A 23324-nucleotide genomic window follows, 5' to 3' on the forward strand; every position below is an offset into this window, starting at 1 on the left:
ATCTTTAAAGAAATTGTAATGTCCCTGCTACAGAGTACTTTTTTTAGTTTGTTGAAAGCATTTCTTGCCTGTCCTATTCTTGCTTTAATCTCTTCTGTGTACTCATTAGTTTCATTAATTATTGTACCCAAATATTTATATTTTTTCTCCCCCACTACCCAACTTCAAAACAGGATATTCGGATTGGAAAAATACTTCTCATAGAATGAAGTCACATAAAGAAAGTCAAGCTCACCAATCATGTGTGAAAATACTCATCGGCAGGTAGCGCCTTGGTGGTCGAATTGAAAGCTCTTTGGAAATTCAATTTAATCAAGAACGAGATTACTGGATGCAAGTTCTGAAAAGAGTAGTCTCTGTGGTTAAGTTTCTATCTTCTCGCAGATTAGTGTTTAGAGATCATACAGAGATCCATAATAAGAACTACTTAGGCATTTTAGAGCTACTTGTAGAGTACGATCCTTCAACTATACGATCACGAACGATCCTTTAGCTAAGTATGGCAATAAGGGTACTGGAAAACATTCTTACTTATCTTCAAAGATCTGTGAAGAAGTAATAGAAGTAATGGGAAAACATGTTTTGAATACAATCGTTGAAGAAATTAAGGAAACCGAATACTAAGACGGGCTCAAAAGCTCGTAGGCTAACATAGAAATACATTTTTTTTTGATAATATTTGATTTTATTATTCAATATAGTTATCTTCGAGGGTGATACAACGAATATGGCGATCATACAACTTTTCAATACAATTTTTATAATACAATTTGTCTTTAGCCTCAAAATAAGCCTCAGTTTCGGCGATTAACTCTTTATTGGTGCTAAATTTCTTTCCAGCGAGCATTCTATTGAGGTCAGCTAACAGGTAGTAGTCACCGGGAGCCATATCTGGTGAATACGGTGGCTGCGGAGGCAATTCGAAGCACAATTCATGAAATTTTGCCACCATTTTCAGAAATTTGTTACACGGTGCGTTGTCTTGATGAAACAGCACTTTATTTTTCTTCAAATGGGGCCATTTTTACGCGATTTCGTTCTTAAAACGCTCCAATAACGCAATGTAATAGTCGCTGTTAATGGTTTTTTCCTTCTCAAGATAGTTGATGAATATTATACCATGTGCATCCCAATATGCTGATGCCATAACCTTGCCAGCCGACTGTTGCGTCTTTCCACGCTTTGGAGTCGGTTAATGACGTGCAGTCGACCCGGCAGACTGTCGATTGGACTCCGGTGTGAAATGATGGAGCCATGTTTCATCCATTGTAAATATATCGACGCAAAAATTTGGTTTTATTACGATTGAATAGCTTCAAATACTTCTCAGAAACACCAATTCGTTGTTGTTTTTGATCGATTGTGAGCTCCCGCGGCTCCCATTTTGCACAGAGCTTTCGCCAGTGGCGTAACAAACTCCGTCGGGGCCCCCCGCAGAATTTGAAATGGGGCCCCTTTTAATCCGGAAACAGTCGCGCCGTTAGAAAAAAATCCAACTTTTTATCATTTTCCGTAATAACTTATTGAATAATTTTGCAACATAACTTTTCACTTGTAAGTGCCTCGAAGAAGATTGTAGTTAGGATTTTTTTTAATTTTTTTTAATTTCATTTTTATTTTTTTTTTTTTGGTAGAATTTATGGCTGTGGTGGGAACCAATTAGTTTTAAAATTGTCAGAAATAGATATTTTTACCATAACAAGCAAACAAAAATATTATAAAATTGAAATTTGTTTTAAATTCGTATTGTTAGATTTTGTTCTACGCGCGACTGCTTACGTGACAGAAGTGAGCGCGACTGCTCCCTCGTTAAACAATTACTAAATACGACTTATTTAACAAAAACTTTTTTGTGTTAGCGTTATCATTCACTGTTCATAACAACTTACATTTTTCATCTTTATCTGTCCCCACTCCTCAACCTCGTCAGTTAAAGACTTAAAAAGGCAAACACATTGTAAAATATATCACTTGAGAAAGGCACTTTGCCGAAACAGCTGTAGTAATAACATAGTTGTAATAAATTTTGTGGAAGTATAGAAAACAAACGTTTTTCAGTGTTTTATTGTGAGATAAAATGAACTTCCATCAAGTAACGGTCGAATCCATCAATATATTTTTATTATATCACAGAGAAAGAAAACCCATTTTTAGATTTAAAAATATTGTTCTTAAATTCGTTAAATTGTAATTCTAATATATTTCAATAGTCACGTACAAAGCATTATATAGTATATTTATATTGTCGCTGCCATAAAATTTCGGTAGGCCGGAACTGGCCGGAAGGGATTAAGTTTCTAGATATTATGAGATGATTCACTTGGCAAATACGTCTACATAGTTAGAAATTTTTACGTTTTTGAATTTAAACAGACCGTAAAAATAATATAACAATAACAGATTTTTACATAATATCAGATGACAAGATGGGGCCCTTAAGCGATTGGGGCCGCAAGCTTCACGCTGCGGGGCCCTCTGTTACGCCCCTGGCTTTCGCGTACCCAACTATTCATGAACAATAATATATCCATCACGTTCCTTTCATATCTTTACAGTCTCAGCTTTCTCGAACAACTTCACTTTATGGTCATCCAAAATTATTTTGTGGACTTTTTTTATGTTTTCATCGGTAACAGCCTTTTTGGGGCGTTCACTGCATTCAGTGTCCTCGGTGCCTATTTCGCCTCCTCATTTAATCTTAACAAACCATTTCTCAACGGTTGATGTTCCTGGTGCAGACTCTGAATATTGTTTATCAAGCCAAGCTTTGGCTTCAACAGTATTTTTTTCGCCAAAAAGCAATCAATTATTAAGGTACGAAATTCCTTTTAATCCATTTTGTTTAAACTAACATAAGTTGCTTCACTTAAAATGCTATATCTTCTAAATTCTAAACTAATTCGACAGCTGTCAAATTTATAAACGCATCTTTTGAATGTTAGGGCTGACTAAAAATCATATGGATTTAATACCAGTAGCGCCATCTATGTGTCAGCCTACGAAATTTTGAGCCCACCGATTTACTCCTTAAGTGTCGATTTAACATCAGGTTTGTCCCATACTGACCAGTTAACTATTAATGTGTTAGTTCATCTGATCGTAAAGTGTATGAGCGTTTTCTCACATTTATACCGTTAAGTACCATAGTGGAGAAAATCTTTCTTCTGCTGTTTCAACCTTTTTAAACAACTGTGGCATTAATATTAAAACGACATGAGGGGACAATAACACGCAATGCAGCAAACATGTCAGACAAATACAATAGTCTCCAGGCTCATTTATCTAAAATTAACAAAATTGCAATTGACATTCCTTGTGAAGGATCCATGAGGATCTTTAACTTTTACAAGGAAATGGCAGTCGGAGAGATAGGACTTGAGGATTAGAAAGTAATTTAGAGCAAGGACTTTTTTTATTTTGTATAGCAGGCCATTGTGCCAGACTTTATCAAAAGCCTGCGAGACATCCAAAAAGGCTACAGAGCAGTATTGCTTTTTTTCTAAGGCTTTGTTTATGGAATTGCAAACTCGGTAAATTTGCTCGGTGGTAGCAAGTTTTTGTCTAAATCAAAACTTGTGGTTGGGTATTAGATGCTTTTCCACGAGGATTGGCTGTAATCTGTCTAGTAAGAGTTTTTCAAAAACCTTTGATATCACTGAAAGTAGACTTATAGGTGTATAGGACTTAACTTCTTCTACAGGCTTGCCTGGTTTGGGTATTAAGATGATTTGTGCCACTTTCCACAAAAGGGGATAGTAACCAGTTCTTAAGATTGCGTTAGAAATCTGTGTCAAATATTGCACTCCTTTCTTGGGAAGTTCTTTTAGAATTCTTGCAGTGATTAAGTCGAACCCTGAAGACTTTTTCGGATTCAGATCTGTTTGGATTTTGTTGAAAACTTGTTTGGCTGTAAATTTCTCCAACGGTATTCTTAATACAATTGAATTTTATCTTCTGCATTGGGGTTGTTGTTTTGGGTATGTGGTTGGAACATATCTTCCAGGTATTTGGCAAGACTGTAGCTTTTTCGTTCTTATTTTTAATCCATCGTCCGTTACTGGTCCGGATAGGCGGATTAGAGAGTTGTGGTCTGTTAATCTTTCGTGTTGCCTTCCATAGCGAATATTCGGAGGTTACCGTGGCAGATAGATTTTGTAGATATCGTTTTATGTCGTTGTTTTGTTGTTGTTTAACAAAGTTTTTAGGCGCGCTGCAGCTTGGTTTAATCTATTTTTATTCTGGGGTGCGCGGGTTCTTTGCCATACTTTCCTTAGTCTTCTTTTTTCTGCGATTTTTTCTTTTATTTCGTTGGGTAAGTCTTTGTGTATGATTGTTCTTGGTTGTGTAGGTGTGGACTGCCAGCCAGCTTCCTGAATTATCCTATTTAATTGATTTACTGCTTCGTCAATTTCGCCATCCGATTTTAGTGGGATGTTTAGATCCAGTCTCTGATCAAGGATAGCCCGGAATTTAATTCAATTGGTATATTTACTAGTTTGAATAGTTTACAGCAACTAATAAACAAAGTAAATGAAGTAAGTGAAAGATTTGGACTTCAAGTAAATATATCAAAAACTAAATTTATGATCATCAGCAAAAATAAAATTAGAGAAGCCCAACTACTTATCAATAATACACCAGTGGACCGAGTAAAACAGTATAACTATCTTGGAACAATAGTAAACGAACAATGGGATCGCTCACAAGAAATAAAATGTAGAATAGAGAAGGCTAGGAGTGCATTCAATAACATGGCCAAACTCTTTAAAAGTCACAACCTTAATCTGGAGATAAAAATAAGGCTCCTACGATGTTATATCTTTTCAATATTGTATTACGGAGTTGAATCCTTGACACTCACTGAAGCAATGGAATATAAACTTGAAGCCTTCGAGATGTGGCTATACAGGCGAATCCTAAAGATATCATGGACGGACAAGATTACCAACGAGACCGTCCAGGGCCCCCGTTACCATATGTGCAAAGTGTGCAATGCACACGGGCGCCATCGTTTAGGGGCGCCAAAACATAGAGTCAAAAATTGAAAAAAAAATACAGAAAAATTAATTTTAAAACAAAAGTTAAGAAATCAAATAGAATTAGGTATAAATACACACGAAACATATTTAAATTAAGTGACAGCGATCTTTTAAAACATTGTTTTGTTCTTCAAGAACCACTGACATAGCAGGATAATAAGTATATAGACTTCAATAATTTGTTTTGAAATAGGGACTTTTCAGCACTTCTCATTTGTTTCGAGCATGTGTCATATGTCTTATATTAATATTATACACGGATTATACAACATATGACAGAAGCTCGAAACAAATAAGAAGCGTTGAAAAATACTAAGCGTTAAAGTTATTTTCATTACTTGATGATACTGACCCCTTAAATATTTTACAATATGTAGGTATTTACAAACAATTTAATCTCCACCCTTTCAAATGTATGCATTTCACTAAGAATTCTTTTGACATTGCTTGTATCTGTATGCTTCAAGATCAATGCTTCAAGAAATATTGCCTGGGCTAGCAATATTAACAATTGGACAAGAAAATTTTGATAGTATATTTTTTATTTTTCTATTGTACCTAGACCCCGGGCAATAAATGGGCAGACTGGGCATTTGCCCAAGGCGCCAAATTTTTGGGGGCGCAAAATAAAAGTGATAATAAAAATAAATTAGAGAAACAAATTACCCACTAAAAAATATCGGACAAAAATTTTCAAAAATATATTTATATTCATATAAAACAGGAAGAATTTAGTGGAATCCATGACGTGTATGAATACATAATAAAAAATGAATTGAAAATCTTGAAGTAGCTGTTAGAATTTGTCTGACCTTACCTGTCACCAACTGCTCTGCAGAGAGAGGATTTTCCGCTTTGAATCGTCTGAAGAATGTTAAGAGATCTGCTCTTTCAGACAGCAAGTTAAATTGTCTCATGTTACTGTGTTGTGAAAAAGACTTAACCCCAAGCACAGATTTTTCTGATGTAGTAAACAAGTTTGTCAAATTGAAGGCTAGAAAACAATCTGTCACTTAAAATGCTTTGTACAAAGTAAGATCTTAAAAATATAATTTTAAGTTGTAATCTTTGTAGCCTAATAAAATAAAAAAATGTCAATATGTAAATTCGTACAGGTTAAAACAAATTTTATATCAAAGTTTAGGTGGGTACAAAAGATATTTTCAAGAAAGTATCCAAATCATACAAGGGTATCATTGTTTAAATAATTAAAAAGGGGTCATTTTTGCAAAAAAATTACTTTTTTAACTGCTGAGGTCATTCAATTACTAATGAAGGTCTATAGGATTGTTTTCTGTAAAGTTGAAGGGTAAATCTTTCACATAAGTCTTATTAAATTAAATTTGACCCCCTATTTATTTAAATAATTATACATAAAACTTTAAAAACAAACTTGCAAAAAATATCGGACAAAAATTTTCAAAAATATATTTATATTCATATAAAACAGGAAGAATTTAGTGGAATCCATGACGTGTATGAATACATAATAAAAAATGAATTGAAAATCTTGAAGTAGCTGTTAGAATTTGTCTGACCTTACCTGTCACCAACTGCTCTGCAGAGAGAGGATTTTCCGCTTTGAATCGTCTGAAGAATGTTAAGAGATCTGCTCTTTCAGACAGCAAGTTAAATTGTCTCATGTTACTGTGTTGTGAAAAAGACTTAACCCCAAGCACAGATTTTTCTGATGTAGTAAACAAGTTTGTCAAATTGAAGGCTAGAAAACAATCTGTCACTTAAAATGCTTTGTACAAAGTAAGATCTTAAAAATATAATTTTAAGTTGTAATCTTTGTAGCCTAATAAAATAAAAAAATGTCAATATGTAAATTCGTACAGGTTAAAACAAATTTTATATCAAAGTTTAGGTGGGTACAAAAGATATTTTCAAGAAAGTATCCAAATCATACAAGGGTATCATTGTTTAAATAATTAAAAAGGGGTCATTTTTGCAAAAAAATTACTTTTTTAACTGCTGAGGTCATTCAATTACTAATGAAGGTCTATAGGATTGTTTTCTGTAAAGTTGAAGGGTAAATCTTTCACATAAGTCTTATTAAATTAAATTTGACCCCCTATTTATTTAAATAATTATACATAAAACTTTAAAAACAAACTTGCAAAAAATTATTTTTAGCGTTTTAAATAAGCACTATAAAATATCTTATTTTACAGACTAAGTTGCGCTATGTTACCAGTATTAATCAAAAAAAATTGGTCGAAAATATTTAATAGTTTTTGAGATATTGAATTTGTTTATTAAATGTTACTATATTTTCAATTGCAAAAATGCGGTTGTTGCCAAAGAAATATTCACCTGCTTAAGATCTCAATATTTTTATTTTTATGTATTTTTTCGATAAATGTATTGATAAATTCAAATTTCAGTTAAACTCCCCCCTAAAATGACATTTGAAAATTAGTCAAATTTGTTTATAATTTCTTTTTTTTAATAACGTCGCGGAGATTAAGTATTTTGAAATGCCGTTTCGATCATTGGGTTCCTGGGATTTTTTTACTAATTAACAAAGTTTTTTTGTCGTTTTTTCTTCTTCTTTTTCTTCTTGGAGTTATATTACTACGGGCCCTTTGAGGGTTAATTTTATTAAGAATGTCGAATCTCTAAGTTGTAGATTCTAGACCTAAAAATATTAAGATTTAACTAAAATCTTTTAAATAAAATGAGGCTACTTACTGAGTTACAGGGTGTTAAAAATTTAAAAATTATTGTTACCAAGTACTTTAAAACTATTTGACGTATCCTTATCATACTTGGCAGAAAGTGTGGCTATTATACACCCTATTAAATTGTGATTAATAAACGTTTCTAGCTAGTGCCAGAGACGTACGACAGGGAATAGTGAATGATTGACCCTTCCCAAATTCTACGCCACTGAGTGAATTACTGTTGTAGCGAAATTTTTCGATTATCCAATACTTTGTATGTAAATAAATTTATTGGTATTGATAAAGTCATCAGTTTGAGAGATATTGGAAGTTTAAAATGAATGAATGAATGAATCAAAATAGCTATGCCGTTTCATTTTTAACGTCCAATATCTCGAAAACTAATGACTTAATCATTACCAGTAAAGAGTATATTATTTACATAGGAAGTATTGGAGAATCTAAAAATTTCGCTAAAATAGTAATTGCCTCAGTGGCGTAGAATTTGGGAAGGGTCAACAATAACTGGCCCCTGTCGTACGCCTCTGGTGGTAGCTAGAAACTTTTATTTATCACAAATTAGTAGACTCTATAGTACCCACACTTCCTGTAAAGTATGATAAGGATACGTCAAATAGTTTGAAAGTACTTGGTGAAAATAATTTTTAAATTTTTAAATAAAACACCCTGTAACTCAGTAAGTAGCCACATTTTATTTAAGTGATTTTAGACCAATCTTGATATTTTTATGTTTAGAATCTACAACTTAGAGATTCGACATTCTTAATGAAACTTAACCCAAAAAGGGCCCGTAGTAATACAATGCTAAGAAAAAAAAAGAAGAGGAAAAAAACACAAAAAAATTTGTTAATTAGTAAAAAATTCCCAGCAACCGAATTATTGAAACGGCATTTTAAAATATTTAATCACCGCGACGTTATTAAAACAATAAATTATAAACAAATTTGAATTATATTCAAATGCAATTTTAGGGGGCAGTTTAATTGAAATTTAAATTTATCAATACATTTATCGAAAATATACATTAAAATAAAAATAATAAGATTTAATACAGGTGAATCTTTCTTTGGCAACAACCGCGTTTTTGCAATTGAAAATACAGTAACATTTAATAAACAAATTCAATATCTCAAAAAATATTAAATATTTTTCGACCAATTTTTTTTACTTAATACTGATAACATAGCACAACTTATTCTGTAAAATAAGATATTTTATAGTGCTTATTTAAAACGCTAAAAATAATTTTTTGCAAATTTGTTTTTAAAGCTTTATGTATAATTGTTTAAATAAATAGGGGGTCAAATTTAATTTAGTAAGGCTTATGTGAAAGATTTACCCTTCAACTTTACAGAAAACAATCCTATAGACCTTCATTTGTAATTGAATGACCTCAGCAGTTAAAAAAGTAATTTTTTTGCAAAAATGACCCCTTATTAATTATTTAAACAATGATCCCCTTGTATGATTTGGATACTTTCTTGAAAATATCTTTTGTACCCACCTAAACTTTGATATAAAATTTGTTTCAACCTGTACGAATTTACATTTTGATTTACATGTAGTGTAATTTTATTTTACTAGACTCTACAGTTTTTTGTATGAAAGACGTGTTTTCTTGTTAGTTACTTTACTTCATAAAATATAAGTAACATAGATTATTTGGTTTTACATTATAGTAATAAAGGGGGCGCCAGTAGACCATTTGCCCAGGGCGCCAGTCACCTAAGCCCGGGGCCTGATTGTACCTATATAGTAATATATTATTATAATATAATATATTACTATATAGGTATTTATAATATTATAATGTATAATAGCCCAGTAAATGAACGTGAAATACGGCGATACCATGTAATTTTAAGGGTCACCACCAAATTGCATGAAAATTTGGATTTAGGTTGTACTTCCCTTCACTTCAAAGTTGTACTTGTGTCGTGGGTTGCTTTTGCTTGGGGAGTAAAAGTTACCCCTTCTCGGGCTGAAAAAATATAGGTTTAAAATAAGCCCGGAAATGGATAAATTGACTAATTCTAAGTAACTTTTGTTCTACATAGTTTTGTAACTACATCAATACTTTTCAAGTTATTTGCAAGTAAAAATATTTATTTTTCAACAAATAAAGCACGTTTCTAGGGGGTTTTTCGCAAATAACTCAAAAACGAAGTTTTTTATCGAAAAACAAACAATATCAAAAATGTAGCTCATAAAAAAACGCACAAAATGGTATATTCATGAAATCTATAGACCTAGTAAAACCAAAACTTAATCGAATATTTTTACGTAAAATATCCTAAAAATAAAGCGGTTTTCGAGGAAAACTCATTAACACTTATTATAAGTTCTAGAGTTCAGTTTGTTGCCGTATTTCAAGCACCTACCAAAATACCTATTTACCTTCAAAGAAATAATAAATAAACATGAACCAAAATGCCTTAAGCGGCGCCAAAATCCTTTTTTGCACACAGGCGCCAGTAGCCCTTACGGGGGCCCTGGAGACCGTATTACGAAAAGTGGGCAAAGAAAGAGAGGTGATGTATACCATTAAAAGGAGAAAGTTAGAATATCTCGGACATATAATGAGAAACGGCACTAAATACAGATTACTGAAGGTAATGCTTCAAGGTAAAGTATTCGGAAAGGGAGGAATTGGGAGAAGAAGAATATCATGGTTAAAGAACCTGAGGAAATGGTTCTCCACAACAACAACAAATCTATTTAAAGCATCAGTTAATAAAATAATTATAGCCAGAATGATCGCCAATATTCGAAACGAATAGGCACTAAAAGAAGAAGAAGGTATATTTACTACTTAGATATGGTGGAGGTTCTGTTTCAAGGATATTCGTGGATATCATGACCAAGACGAGAGTGGTCGGATGAAAGATCGAAACAAGATTGTGCTGTCTGGGATTTAAGTGGTATTTCTTTCGTCACACAGAAATCAACCAAATCTGGAATTTTGTTTGTGTCTGTGGGCCAATATATGGGTTCGCCAGTAGATATGTATTTAAGGTTGTTGGTTTCCATTGCCATATGTATAATTGCGTCGCTTTTTCCCATTAATCTGGCATTGTTTATTCTTCTTCTATGTGTCAATAGCAAATGAAATGTCCCGTCTCTTTTTTCCATATGTCAATAGAAAAAAAAATTACCCACCACCCGGACGAACCCTATTATCAGTACCAGTAGAATATAGAACTAGAGGTAGACCCAGACTGAGATGGAGGGACAGTGTGGACGAAAACGCCAGGAAGGTCGGCGCAGCAAATTGGCAATGGTTGCCGATGAACAGAAACGACTGGCGAAATAGACTGGGGAAGGTCCACGCTCAACTACGGCTGTAGCACCACTGATGATGATCACGAATTAAGCAGATGGAAAAGGATGCTAATAAAGATATATGTTTCGAACAAGATAACTTTTACTTTAGATTAACTTATTTATCTTGTTCTACTCCTTAATTTGCCAGTTTGCGAAGTAAAAACCAATCAAATTAGGTTAGCTGCAACTAATTAATGGAAACTCAGTAAAAATTCGTTCTTTTTACAAATTTTCCAACGTTTTATTACTTTTTCTGTGACACTGACAATTCTCAATTTTTATATAAATCGCTTAATAAGAGAGACTTAATACTAACTTTCTTTTATAAACCGTAGATAGTGACTGAAAAACTATCTGACGATTTCTACACTAATTTTTGTAATTTGTTGACAGTCCAGAATAATAGCACAAACATACTAAAACAATATATATAAGAACTTAAACTCAAAAATGGGAAAAATAAAAAAAAAAAAGAAAATAAAACAAAAAACCTAATTCAAGAACCCATAGCCAACTAGGAAAGAGCTAATTTATATAATTTAGGACTAACCTTTCTATACTGTGCATCTACATCTCGTTTATCTCCAAAGGCATTGTAAAGTTTTCCAGCAGCAACTTGAAATTTGTTTTTATCCAGAGCATTACCATAAGTATCCGTAACACAGTGAGCAGCTGAATAAATATAATTGTTTTACAAAGGGGGTAGGCGCAAAATATTGGTCCAAAGCTATTTAACTGCATTCATTTTTTTCGAATCCTGAGAAAACTAATAACTATTTTTGAAAAATTTAAACGCAAAATGAATTACCGAATTAAATTATTACATTATTACCGAGGGCCGAAAGTTCCGTAGAATAAATAAAAAGTTTCTTTTGAAGCAAATATTTGAAATTAAAAATCACACTAAATTTTCCCTTTTTTTTTTCATTCCTGTAACTTATTAAATTAAAATTATAGAAGTTTTCAGGGACTTTCAGCCCTCGGTAATAATGTAATATTTCATTCGGCGTTTAAATTTTTCAAAAATACTATTAGTTTTTCTCAGTATTCGAAAAAAATGGATACATTTAAATAGCATTAGCCCAAGCTTTTGTGCTTACCCCCTTAATATTAGATTTTAAAATCTATTAAACGTTTTAAGTTAAATATCAATTAAGTTGTAATCAAATATAGGTACTTACCAGTTACGACAACTCTTCGGCTTATTAACGTTCCTCCACATTTATTTTCATAACTTGTTCCTAGAGTCTCAAACAGCGCTATAACCCATGGGAATTCAAAATTTTTGACTTCTCTACCACCCCAAGCAAGTGCAGTTGTTTCCCTATTCACTTTCTTTCCACAAACTAACAAAACAAGTCAAGTAAATAGTTATAAACAATAATCGTCTGGGCAAGTTATAGAAAAAAATACTGTTCTTGAAAAAGTTATTTACCAGCTATTTTATTGCTGGAGTGGAATCTTAAGATGAATATATTAGTAATATCGGTATGCAAAGTCGCAGAAAGTGTGCTATTTTGTTTATAAACAAATTAGCGGTCCGAAATCTTCTTTTTTTTTTTTTTAAATATTCCTCTGTATCTCCGAAGATTTAAACTTTAAACCAAAAACACCCAAATAAAAATTCACCGTAATTTAATTATACACCAAGATATATTTTTCTTCATTTCCTTCGACGAAAATTTTGCTCATAAAATCTGGGTTTTCCCAAAAAAATCTTGAATTTTCTACTAAATTTTAGGGAAGTAATTATTTATATATAATTAACTAGCTTGGTGATATAAAAGCTTTTTTGTAGGATATTACATTTCAGGAAGCCGGCGACAGTCTAGCAAATATTTTAGCAATAACTAAATCGTTAATGAAAATTTACGGTCGCAATAATAACCACAGTAATTATTATGATATACCGTATCGAATAACGATTTTCGTATAATTCGTAATACAATAAAAATAATTGATTGAAATTGTTTTTCTAATACTTTTTAATTTACATAAAATAAACTTAGTATATACTAGAGAGATACATATGTGCTTCATTGACCTGGAAAAGGCCTTTGACAGAATCCGAAGAAAGGACGTATGGAAGAAACTAAAAGAAAGGGGAGTCGACAGACACATAATAGAAGTAATAAAGGATATGTACAAAAATAATACAAATACAATAAGAACCAATAACGAGGAATCCAGAGAATTTACTACAAGTCAAGGCGTCAAACAGGGATGCGTGCTGAGTCCACTGCTATTCTCAGTGGTACTGGATGAAGCGATAAAGAAAACCAAGAGAAGAATGAGAAAACTAACATTAGGATACTGGCAAATGAAACGGACTCAACTATCGGAGCTACTATTCGCAGACGGCATGGTATTGATAGCAGAAAACAGAGAAGACCTACAGAACAATCTTGAAATTCTACAAGAAGAACTATCAAACATAAATATGAAAATTAATACAGAGAAAACAAAAACAATGATAATTTCAAATACGAAGAAGACACACGCAATAGAATTAGACGGGAAACAACTAGAGCAAGTGGAATATTTTAAATACCTAGGAGTAATAATCGAAGCAAATGGTAAACAAGACATGGAAATAAACGAGAGAATGGGATGAACAGGAAGCTTATTTAACGCTATGAAAACAACATTTTTGGGGAAAAAAAGAGATACCGCAGAAAGTAAAAACGGCAGTCGTTAAATCAGTAGTTAGACCAACAATCATGTATAGCAGCGAGACATGGACATTGACGGGGAGACAAAAATCCAGAGTCAATGCTATGGAAATGAGGTTCCTGAGGAAAATAGCAAACAGAAAGAGGACAGACAAAATACGAAACGAAACAATTAGACAAGACCTAAAACTGGAACCAATCAATGAAAAAATAGTGGAGGGACAACTTAGATGGTTCGGGCACGTGTGTAGAATGTCGAACGAGAGGCTTACAAAACGAGTGTTCGAAACGAGAGTGCAGGGGAAAAAGAAAAGAGGAAGACCAAGAGTTATGTGGGTAGATGAAATCAGGAAAGAAGTCGAGAAGAAGGGATTGACATTGGAAAGTGCAAGAAACCTAACGCAAGATCGCAAAGCATGGAAACTATAATGCCAAACTCAACTCCACCAGCCTTACACCTAAAGGTAGAAAGGCTTAGGACTAAGTAAGTAAACTTAGTATACTCGTGGATAATGTTACTTTATTCTAAATTTCCCAGATCCCAAAGTACTAAATCTAACAAAATTCAAATCTACTTACTTGGTTGACAAATAGGTTTCGGAAAGTCCCAAACGCCATCATCACAGTAAAGAATATTTCTACCTCCTGGTGGTATTTCATAATAAACCTTGCAGGTATAAGTTAAATAGGTGCCATCAATGGCTCTATCACAAGGGACTGCTCCATTATGTAGATCTTTACATGTTACCGTGGTAGTTGCCGTTGAATAAAATGGGGGACATTTTTCTAGAAATTAAAAATATAATGTACTTATATGTTGTACGTATGTACCTATATACACACATCAAAATAATCTAGGGAACACCTATATTAATTTAGTTGTCAATTAATGTTAACTGCAAATACAAAAAAAAAGTTTATGTTTTTAATCTTTTCTGTTGTTTTGTCGATTATGGTACCACCTTAGATGCTGATAAGAATGGCTATAAAAAATTTAACAAAACTTAAATTTGCGTTTTTGCTTTTTAAGAAAAAGAGAGACATCATCTACTCGTAAATCGCGATACGCTGTCGCGTGCTACCGGTATGATTAAATCTGACAAAAGGCAAAGAGACGTTGCTGAGGTCCTTTACAGGAACGAAAGTGTCATAAATCGTTTGTGTTTAAGGTTTCAAGTAACTGGTGATGTTGCTGAAAGTCATTACAGACCGTACAACGATAATTAACCAGGGTGAAGATTGTTTGTAACCAGATTGAGGACTGATTGAAGAAAAACACCATCAGGTGTTTGTAAGTGGACAAAACGTTAGACATAGACTGCATGAAGTAGGGTTAATTGCTCGAAGATCTGTTAGAGTGCCTGTGTTATCTAGAGGAAATCTCGTTCATCGACTTCTGTGGGCACAAGAATACGCAAATTGGGTTAGAAGTTAGTGGTCCTCTACTTTGTTCACAAACAAGAATTTAGAGACGATCTGGCAATGCTGAACGATTGACGACCGTGCAGGAGGTTCATAGGCAGCAAGGCGGCAGTGTAATGGTGTAATGGTATGGGCTGGCGTCACTCATGATGGAAGGAACCAGTCTCGTTTCTCTTTGACAGCGTCCCACCTACCTCTCGGCAGATTGAACATTTATTTTAAGCAAAAAGCAATGTTTATTGGCCAAATAAACATTTTTTTTCTATTTTCTGACAGCAATAGAATGTATTTTGTGTTAAATAAATTACATAAAATTTTATTTATGCCTCAATTAATTTAATTAAAATTTTTTTTTGCCACCCTGTATAGATAATGATATTAATATTTATGTTACTGATTAGAGAATTGAATAGCCTTTTCATTTAAAAAATAATCTATTATGTCGTCACGCACAGGTGGATGACGTCACTAGTATGAAATCTATGTCAAAAAATTGTAATTTAAAAATAAAAATCGACCCGTTTCGGCACTTCGAACTACTACTGCCAAATATCGAGGTCGACTCTTTTCTTTGGCCTACCCTGTGTACATTATATTTTAATGTACTTATCTACTTACATCAGGTGTGAAGCCGAAATCAACGAGTCAAAATTTGGTTTTGGAAATGCACTGGGCACCAGGGAGGCAGAGTTTTGCCTGGAAGTATTAGTACAAAGGTGTAGAGATAATTCGCCGGTCCGGAACAAGGATGACGTAACTGTAATATTGTCAATTCCTGTTTATTGCGTAATTAACTTCTAAAATACTGTGTACAGATGATATTTATAAAAGCGACAGAACTGTAACTATGTGCTGAGCCACTACAGGGTAGTTGCGTCGTTACTGAAATACACACCATTTTAGATCTTGTTTCAGATGAATAATGACGCAACTGTAAATAGGGTTGAAAATGGGGGGACTAAATTAAGATAATGAAATTCAGACCAATAGGGGTGAAAATAACAGCCATCGTGGTAAAAATAGACAACATACTAAATATTTAAAAAGAGTTTGTTTGTACAGAAAAATTTCAAGATCAAGAATGACGCAACTGTAGATAGGGTTGAAAATGGGGGCATTCAATTAATATAATGAAATTCGAACCGATAGGAAAAAAAAATAAAAGCCATCATTGTAAGATTAAACGCTATACCTCTCTTAGGAATTAGAGATTACTCTTTATTTAATCCCTATTTTAAATAATTAAAAATCGTTTTTTTGCTCTCCTGAGAAAGATGCCTTTTTGCAGTTACGTCATTCTTATTCCGTCGGCGAATATGAACAAGGATGCCAACGACGTGTGCTTTGTAGTCGAACTTTGACAATGTAAGCTATGGCAAATTAATTGAAATTCTCCAAAATATAGGAGTTAATTATAGGGCCATCCGAATTGTGACAAGTCTCTACTGTAATCAGCCAGCCAGGGTAAAAGTTGGCAATTCGTTCACAGAGAGCATTGAGATTAGAAAAGGAGTGCAACAGGGATGTTTTCTCTCCTCTCTCCTTTTTTATTTATTCCAAACAATTTTTAAAAAAAGCACTGGATGAAGCAAACGGAGACATAAAAGTCAATGAAGAATAATCGACAAATAATATCCGATAGGCAACCGAAAATAAGATTGCAGCGCCAAAGTGAGCAATTGTAGAACTATAAATATTGACATTGGTCATTGGAGTTTTGCATGAGTTTTGTATTTGTTGAATGTTAAAATAATTTTTAATATTAATAATTTTTTGGTAATAAATAAGTTTAATAGGTTAATAAGTTTTATAATAAGTTTAATAGTAATAAGTTTTTAATAGTAATAAGTTTAATAGTCATAAGTTTTTAATAGTAATTTAATAGTAATAAGTTTTAATACCTATTATTGTTTGTGTTATATTAAAATTTTGTAATACACTTTTATCGTGAACGGATGTATAATTATGTATTTATTCTTAGAAAGACAGTACGTATATTTTTTCCCAATTTAGTGCAACCCTGTTGTAACAGTTTGACGTAAGGGTAGATTATTTTAAAAATTTCGAATAATTATTGGTGCATGTTATAATTATTATGTTAACGATTAAATAAGGATTATTATGTCCATCATATCAAATATTCAGTTTAAATTTCCAAGCTTCCTGTCTATTCATTAATACTTTACTTCGCAATTTTCCTTATTCGTATAGGATATTTGTCTCCAAGAGGAACATTAAGGAATGGAACAATACCGATTTGAACGACTCTAAAGTTATCAATTTACTTTTAACATGTAAATATTACTTATACAAACACACAAACTCAAAGCAAAATGGAAGAAAAATGTCAATATCTTTAGTTACTCCTATGCTCACCAGGTAGCGTACCGGTATTTTTATTTGCCTATATGCGAACGATACAGTCGTACTTGCCAGCAGTACTGATGAACTTCAGCATCTTACGGACAGAGTACAAATATCGAGTGAAGAGAAGACTTACTTAACTTCAACATAAATAAGACAAAACGGACGCTGTGAGCAAAACTCAAAAACCTTCCAGACAATTATTTAAAATAAAAAATCAATTAATTCAACACGTAGACTCATGTGTATACCTTGAAACAGTCGTCAACTCAAAATGGGATCAAACAACCGTAATACGATCTAGCGTTAAAAAGGCCAGAGCAACATTTAACAACATGAGAAATATATTTACCCATTGCGACACATCTTTCCCACTACAAATACGGCTGTATACCGTCAAAAACAATTATAAAAAACTTACTTTGGCACGTTGGAAAAGTTGTTTCATCCCAGTTGCTATCACAAAGATGTAGAGGAATATTAGGAAATAATTGGTAACTTTCATGACATTCTACTCTTATTATTGTATTAATGGTTACCTGATCACCTGGTTTAACATCTGCTTCAGTTACTAGCCACCTTCCATTCTCTAATTGTGGTGGAAGAGTACAGGTAAAACTAAAAAACGAATAATGTAGACAAAATTATAATAATGTTGAATAATTGCATATACGGTGCATAAATGCATTAAAAAAAGCATAAACATTAAACATGCCAAAATCAGTTTAATAAGGACCAGAATGACCCTGGCGCCCAGAGTAATTGCTATGCACGTCACCCTCTGAAATTTAGGGGCTTTTCTACACTAAATTAATGCTAGCAAAGTAGTAACAAAATAGCTAAAACTCACCAGTACTCCGTTTATATCAATTTAGAGCCGAAAGCCCTCGCAATTCCAGAAGATCATGTGATGATAACGTGCCTAGGACGTAAAACTACAGATGACGTGCCTAGAAGTAATCCTGGGCACCAGGTGCTTTGTTCAGCGGCCCCAAAAACTCCCGAGTAACACAATCTAGTCCGTAGTGATTTTGACAATTTTTATATTGTAGACTTTTTTCTGACATCATCCCGAACACAATGCAAAAAGTTGCCAAGTCTCTAGGTGCTGTATCTAAAAATCGATTTATTCCAGTGTTGGTTGTACTAAATGGTCTGATCCAATGATTTGATATTTTATTTTAAAGGTCGTAATAGTTGTTTAATTGGTACAGTTATAAAATCAATAGTATGTGCTTAAAAGGATAATAATAAGTGTTAGACAAATAACTAATGGTCTAGTTCTACTATTATACAGGGTGTCTGCGTAACTTGGGACCATATGGGAAACTTTTTTAATATCAATTTTACGAAAAAAAGTTATTCTTTATAAAGTGCTCCACATAGTCTAAAACCTAAGATGCAATCATCAGATATCAAATTTTGTCAACAGTATACGAGGTATGTCAAAAAATATGAATTTCGCTCAAGAGCAAACTACCTTTATATTTCAAAATAGCAATAAATTTTATTATGAAAAGTTTTTTGTAATTAAAAACCATATTCAAATATGCAATAACAGCCTTCTACTTGAAAAAAAAATTCTGAAATTTTCCTAAATTATCAATTCCGAACATCATTCTTATTTATCAGACATGTAATAACTCTTTTATTAATAATTTTAGGAAAAAAAGTTATTCTTCATAAAAATCTGTGCATGGTCTAAACCTCAAGATTCAACAATCAGTTATCCAAGTTTGTTAATTTTATACGAGGTGTGTCAAATAGAATTTCTAAATTCTTTCTAAATTCATATTATTTGACACACCTCGTATAAAATTAATAAACTTGGATAACTGATGGTTGCTTCTTGAGGTTTAGACCATGCACAGATTTTTATGAAGAATAACTTTTTTTCCTACAATTATTAATAAAAGAGTTATTAGATTTTTTTTTCATGTAGAAGGCTGTTATTGCATATTTGAATATGGTTTTTAGTTACAAATAACTTCTCATAATAAAATTTATTGATATTTTGAAATATAAAGGTAGTTTGCTCTTGAGCGAAATTCATATTTTTTGACATACTTCGTATACTGTTGACAAAATTTGATATATGATGATTGCATCTTAGGTTTTAGACTATGTGGAGCACTTTATAAAGAATGACATTTTTTCGTAAAATTGATATTAAAAAAGTTTCCCATATGGTTCCAAGTTACGCAGACACCCTGTAGAATATCTTCATTGCCAATAATTATAAAATCATATTTCAGCAAGTGAAATGTGATAGTGCAGAATGTTAGTGTTACAAAATGTCAATAGCTTATGGTAGGGGAGCCCAAGCAAGGATTTTTGCAGTTATTCGAGCGCATCAGAAAATCACATAGGGAGAAACCTTGTACCCTGAAAATGTACCCCTACCATATATGGACTCTTAATACAGGGGAGTTCGTTAAGGAAGGTCCAAAAAAAAATCTATTCTTAGAAAAACTCGAAATTGTTAGAAGGTAAATCATGTACATGCAGAACAGTGTATACATATTTCAAAAATCTGACAATTAAGTTACAAAGGCGGCTGAGTTACAAAGTTTCACAAAAAAAGCGAATATTTCACGAAATGAACGTCAGATCGAAATACTGAAAAATACTTGTTCAATATTTTTCAATAATCTATCGAATGATATCAAACACAACCTCCCAGAAAGGGGTGGGAGGTAAATTAAAATTTATAGGAACCTCGCGATATTCCGCGAAATAAACAGATCAAAAAACTGAAAAATACGTGTTCAATATTTCTTAGAAATCTATTGAATGACATCAAACACGACCACCCACGGAGGTGGGGTGGGGGGTTACATTAAGATCTTAAACAGGAACCCCCATTTTTATTGCCAATTTGTATTCCTTACATACAAATATGTAACTTTTATTCGAGACATTTTTTCGAATTGTGGATATATGGCGCTATAATCGATAGCTGGAAATGGAAAATTAAATTAAAAATGGAAAGTCCCCACTAGAATGAAAAACTTAACTTAACTTTTTTCAATAAAATTAACATGAAGTAAAACTCCCTAGTGTAGTTGGTATATTTAATAAAAATTATAAAAATTTTTAAAAATCCAAACGGATTACGTTCAAAACGTTTTCGGACTTATCAGTCCATCATCAGTGAACTCTCTGTCCTTGCTAAATAGCCACAATGCCAAACACTGGTCAAGATGTATGTTCTAACTACATGGTGAAATCTGATCAGCCAACCTTCGGGTATTATCCCGTTTTATTTTTTTTAACTTTTTTCGTTTTTAGGACCTAATTTTCACAACCCAATAGGTCCCCATAACCCTCGAGTAACCGCAAATTTAACATACTTGCCTTCCCTACTATTACTCAAACTCTACAAAAGATACAATATGTCGGACTGTAATATTCATTTGTTTTTCGATTCGGATTTTCACAGTTAGAAAGTCTTTACTGGTACTAAATCACTTACTGAATCCTTTTTTCCATTTTCTACAATCGTAGCAATATCTCTGTAGTGACTCAATCCTTTTCTGCTAATTTATTGTTTTTCATTTGTTTATGCTAATTTTCCCAAGGGAGGAGAGTACATAATAGTTAGGGGGATGGATGAAGGATAGAATGGAACCAATAACTGTAAAATGAACATAAGAAAATAAGAAATAATATCATAAAAAACAGAATCTATGAAACCAACTATAGCAAGAATTCAAAACCATTTATCAAGAGAGACTAAAGCCAGAGGGATAAAATACAGAGAAATGAAAATGATACTGAGAACTAAAAAAGAATCATCATCATCACGTAGTTAGCGCTACAGCCCTGGTTGGGTCCTGGCTGACTATACAACTTTCTTCAATTTTTTCGGTCTTCCATCAACCTAGGGTCAAATGGAATGTTCATTTTTCGGAGATCTGATTTGATGTTATCTCTCTATCGCATTCTGGGGCGTCCGAGTGGTCTTTTGCTTGTAGGAATCTCCTCCCATACCACTCTTACAAATCTCTTGTTATAAAGTCTGTGCACGTGGCCTGCCCACCTTAGTCACTGTGATTTAATTTATTTGACAATGTCGGTGTCATTGTAGAGTGCTTTTAATTCGATGTTGGTTCTGATCCTATATTGGTTTGTGTTAGTATCGTATTGAGGTCCGAAAGTATTTTTCGTTCAAAACATCTGAGCTTTTCTTCGTTTGATATGGTCATGGTCCACGTTTCTCATCCATATGTTAGTACAGGTCTAACGGTGGATTTATAGATTTTGATCTTGGAACTTCTTGTAAGATTTTTGATTTTATAAACTTATCCAGTGCGAATAGGCAGCGATTTTCTGATTGGATTCTATCTTTTATTTCTTCAGTAAAATCGTTGTCATCTGTGATTACGGCCCCCAGATACTTAAAACGTTGTACTCTTTCGAAATTGAAGGTGTAGACCGTCACATTTTGTCCTATCCTGTTTCTTTGTGTCATTCTATTTATACAAATATATTTCGTAAAACTAAAAGAATGGAAATATAAACAATAGACACCAACGCAACCTATGTTCAGCAGTGAACAATCAAGGCTGAATGATAAGTAGTCGAAATCCTTATATAGAAAATAAAATAAACACATAGACAATATATAGACATACACATACAAATAAACCAAAAATTATATATTTTTTTTACCTGCTTTGGCGCCTTGTTCTGAGAGTAGAGTTTGTAGAATTGGGAAAACTTTCTAATGTTACAGTAATTAAACCTAAAAAATATATTGATGTTAGTTACACCAAATGTTTGCCGCACGATAAAACAGAGAGTACACCATGGTCATTGATTAATAAACACAACATGGGTAAGTTTATAATCAATGCCATGGTTCTGTACTAGCCCCTTTGTTGTTTAATATTATAACATGCATATTCAGGATACATTCTCGATAAGGCTTTACAAGATACAGACAATGTTTTACGGATAACAATATTACTAACAACCTGGAAGATCTTTAACAACATCTAAATCAATTCATTTCCATAAGATCTATTGAGCGTTAAAAAAATGTAAAATAATTAAAACAAAATATTGACTTTTATGGTGAAAATGGAAAAACAAACTTATTGATAATACTTAGAATCTTATTATGTAATACCGAGAGAATACGCGATAAAATTCAATTTTTCTAGGTCTCCAGCAGATGGCATCAGGGTTAATACTGTGTTTTTAAAACATATTCGCTGCCACCTATTTATTACTTACTTACTTACTATTGATGCCACATACAGTGTGGCAAAGCCAAACGGAATAAATTCATTATTCCGTGAATGCGTGATTTTGGAAAAAATCCCGAAATAGGTCGATTTTTATTTTTAACACATTAACCGCCACATTAAAATTTGTTGCTTTTGCCTTCAGGCTCCACGTTCAGAATCTCAATGTTAATGTGAGTTATATTTAACTAACAGAACGCCTGTGACAAACAGGGTGTGAGTTAATACAACTCACGTGGCGTTCAATGTGGTAAATTACGATTTTTTGGCATATACAGGGTGTTTAGTAAAGAATGGGCCGTAGCTTAACCTCAGCTTCCTGAAGTTAAAATAGGCCGATTTAAGCTAACTTAGTACAAAGTTTATATTAACCGATATACAGGGTGTCAAAGTTAAACTTTTTTTATTTATTATTGAATATTTCCTGACAGGTATAAGATAAAAACATGAAATTTGGTATGTGGGGGTTTTTTAGGTCGAGAAAACTAAATTCCCTACGAAAAATTATGTATTGCTCAGAGGGCGCCACATACGCCTTTGAGCACTAATTTATTACGTTCA

General features: G+C 32.9%; 1 protein-coding gene across 2 annotated transcripts in view; it reads right to left on the minus strand.

Moving 5' to 3' along the window:
* LOC114334142 (uncharacterized) overlaps window positions 1-23324 on the minus strand; it is a 148176-nt gene that overhangs the window by 107134 nt on the left and 17718 nt on the right. For both annotated transcript variants that reach the window (XM_050659942.1, XM_050659941.1), the window contains exons 2-6: window positions 22186-22258; window positions 17933-18129; window positions 14305-14511; window positions 12235-12399; window positions 11604-11725 (exon numbers count right to left, since the gene is read on the minus strand). In XM_050659942.1, coding sequence (XP_050515899.1) covers window positions 11604-11725; window positions 12235-12399; window positions 14305-14511; window positions 17933-18129; window positions 22186-22258 — 764 coding nt within the window. The remainder of the gene's footprint in view (window positions 1-11603; window positions 11726-12234; window positions 12400-14304; window positions 14512-17932; window positions 18130-22185; window positions 22259-23324) is intronic.

The sequence above is a fragment of the Diabrotica virgifera genome, chromosome 8, assembly GCF_917563875.1.
Source record: "Diabrotica virgifera virgifera chromosome 8, PGI_DIABVI_V3a".
In the NCBI taxonomy this organism is placed as follows: Eukaryota; Metazoa; Arthropoda; class Insecta; order Coleoptera; family Chrysomelidae; genus Diabrotica; species Diabrotica virgifera.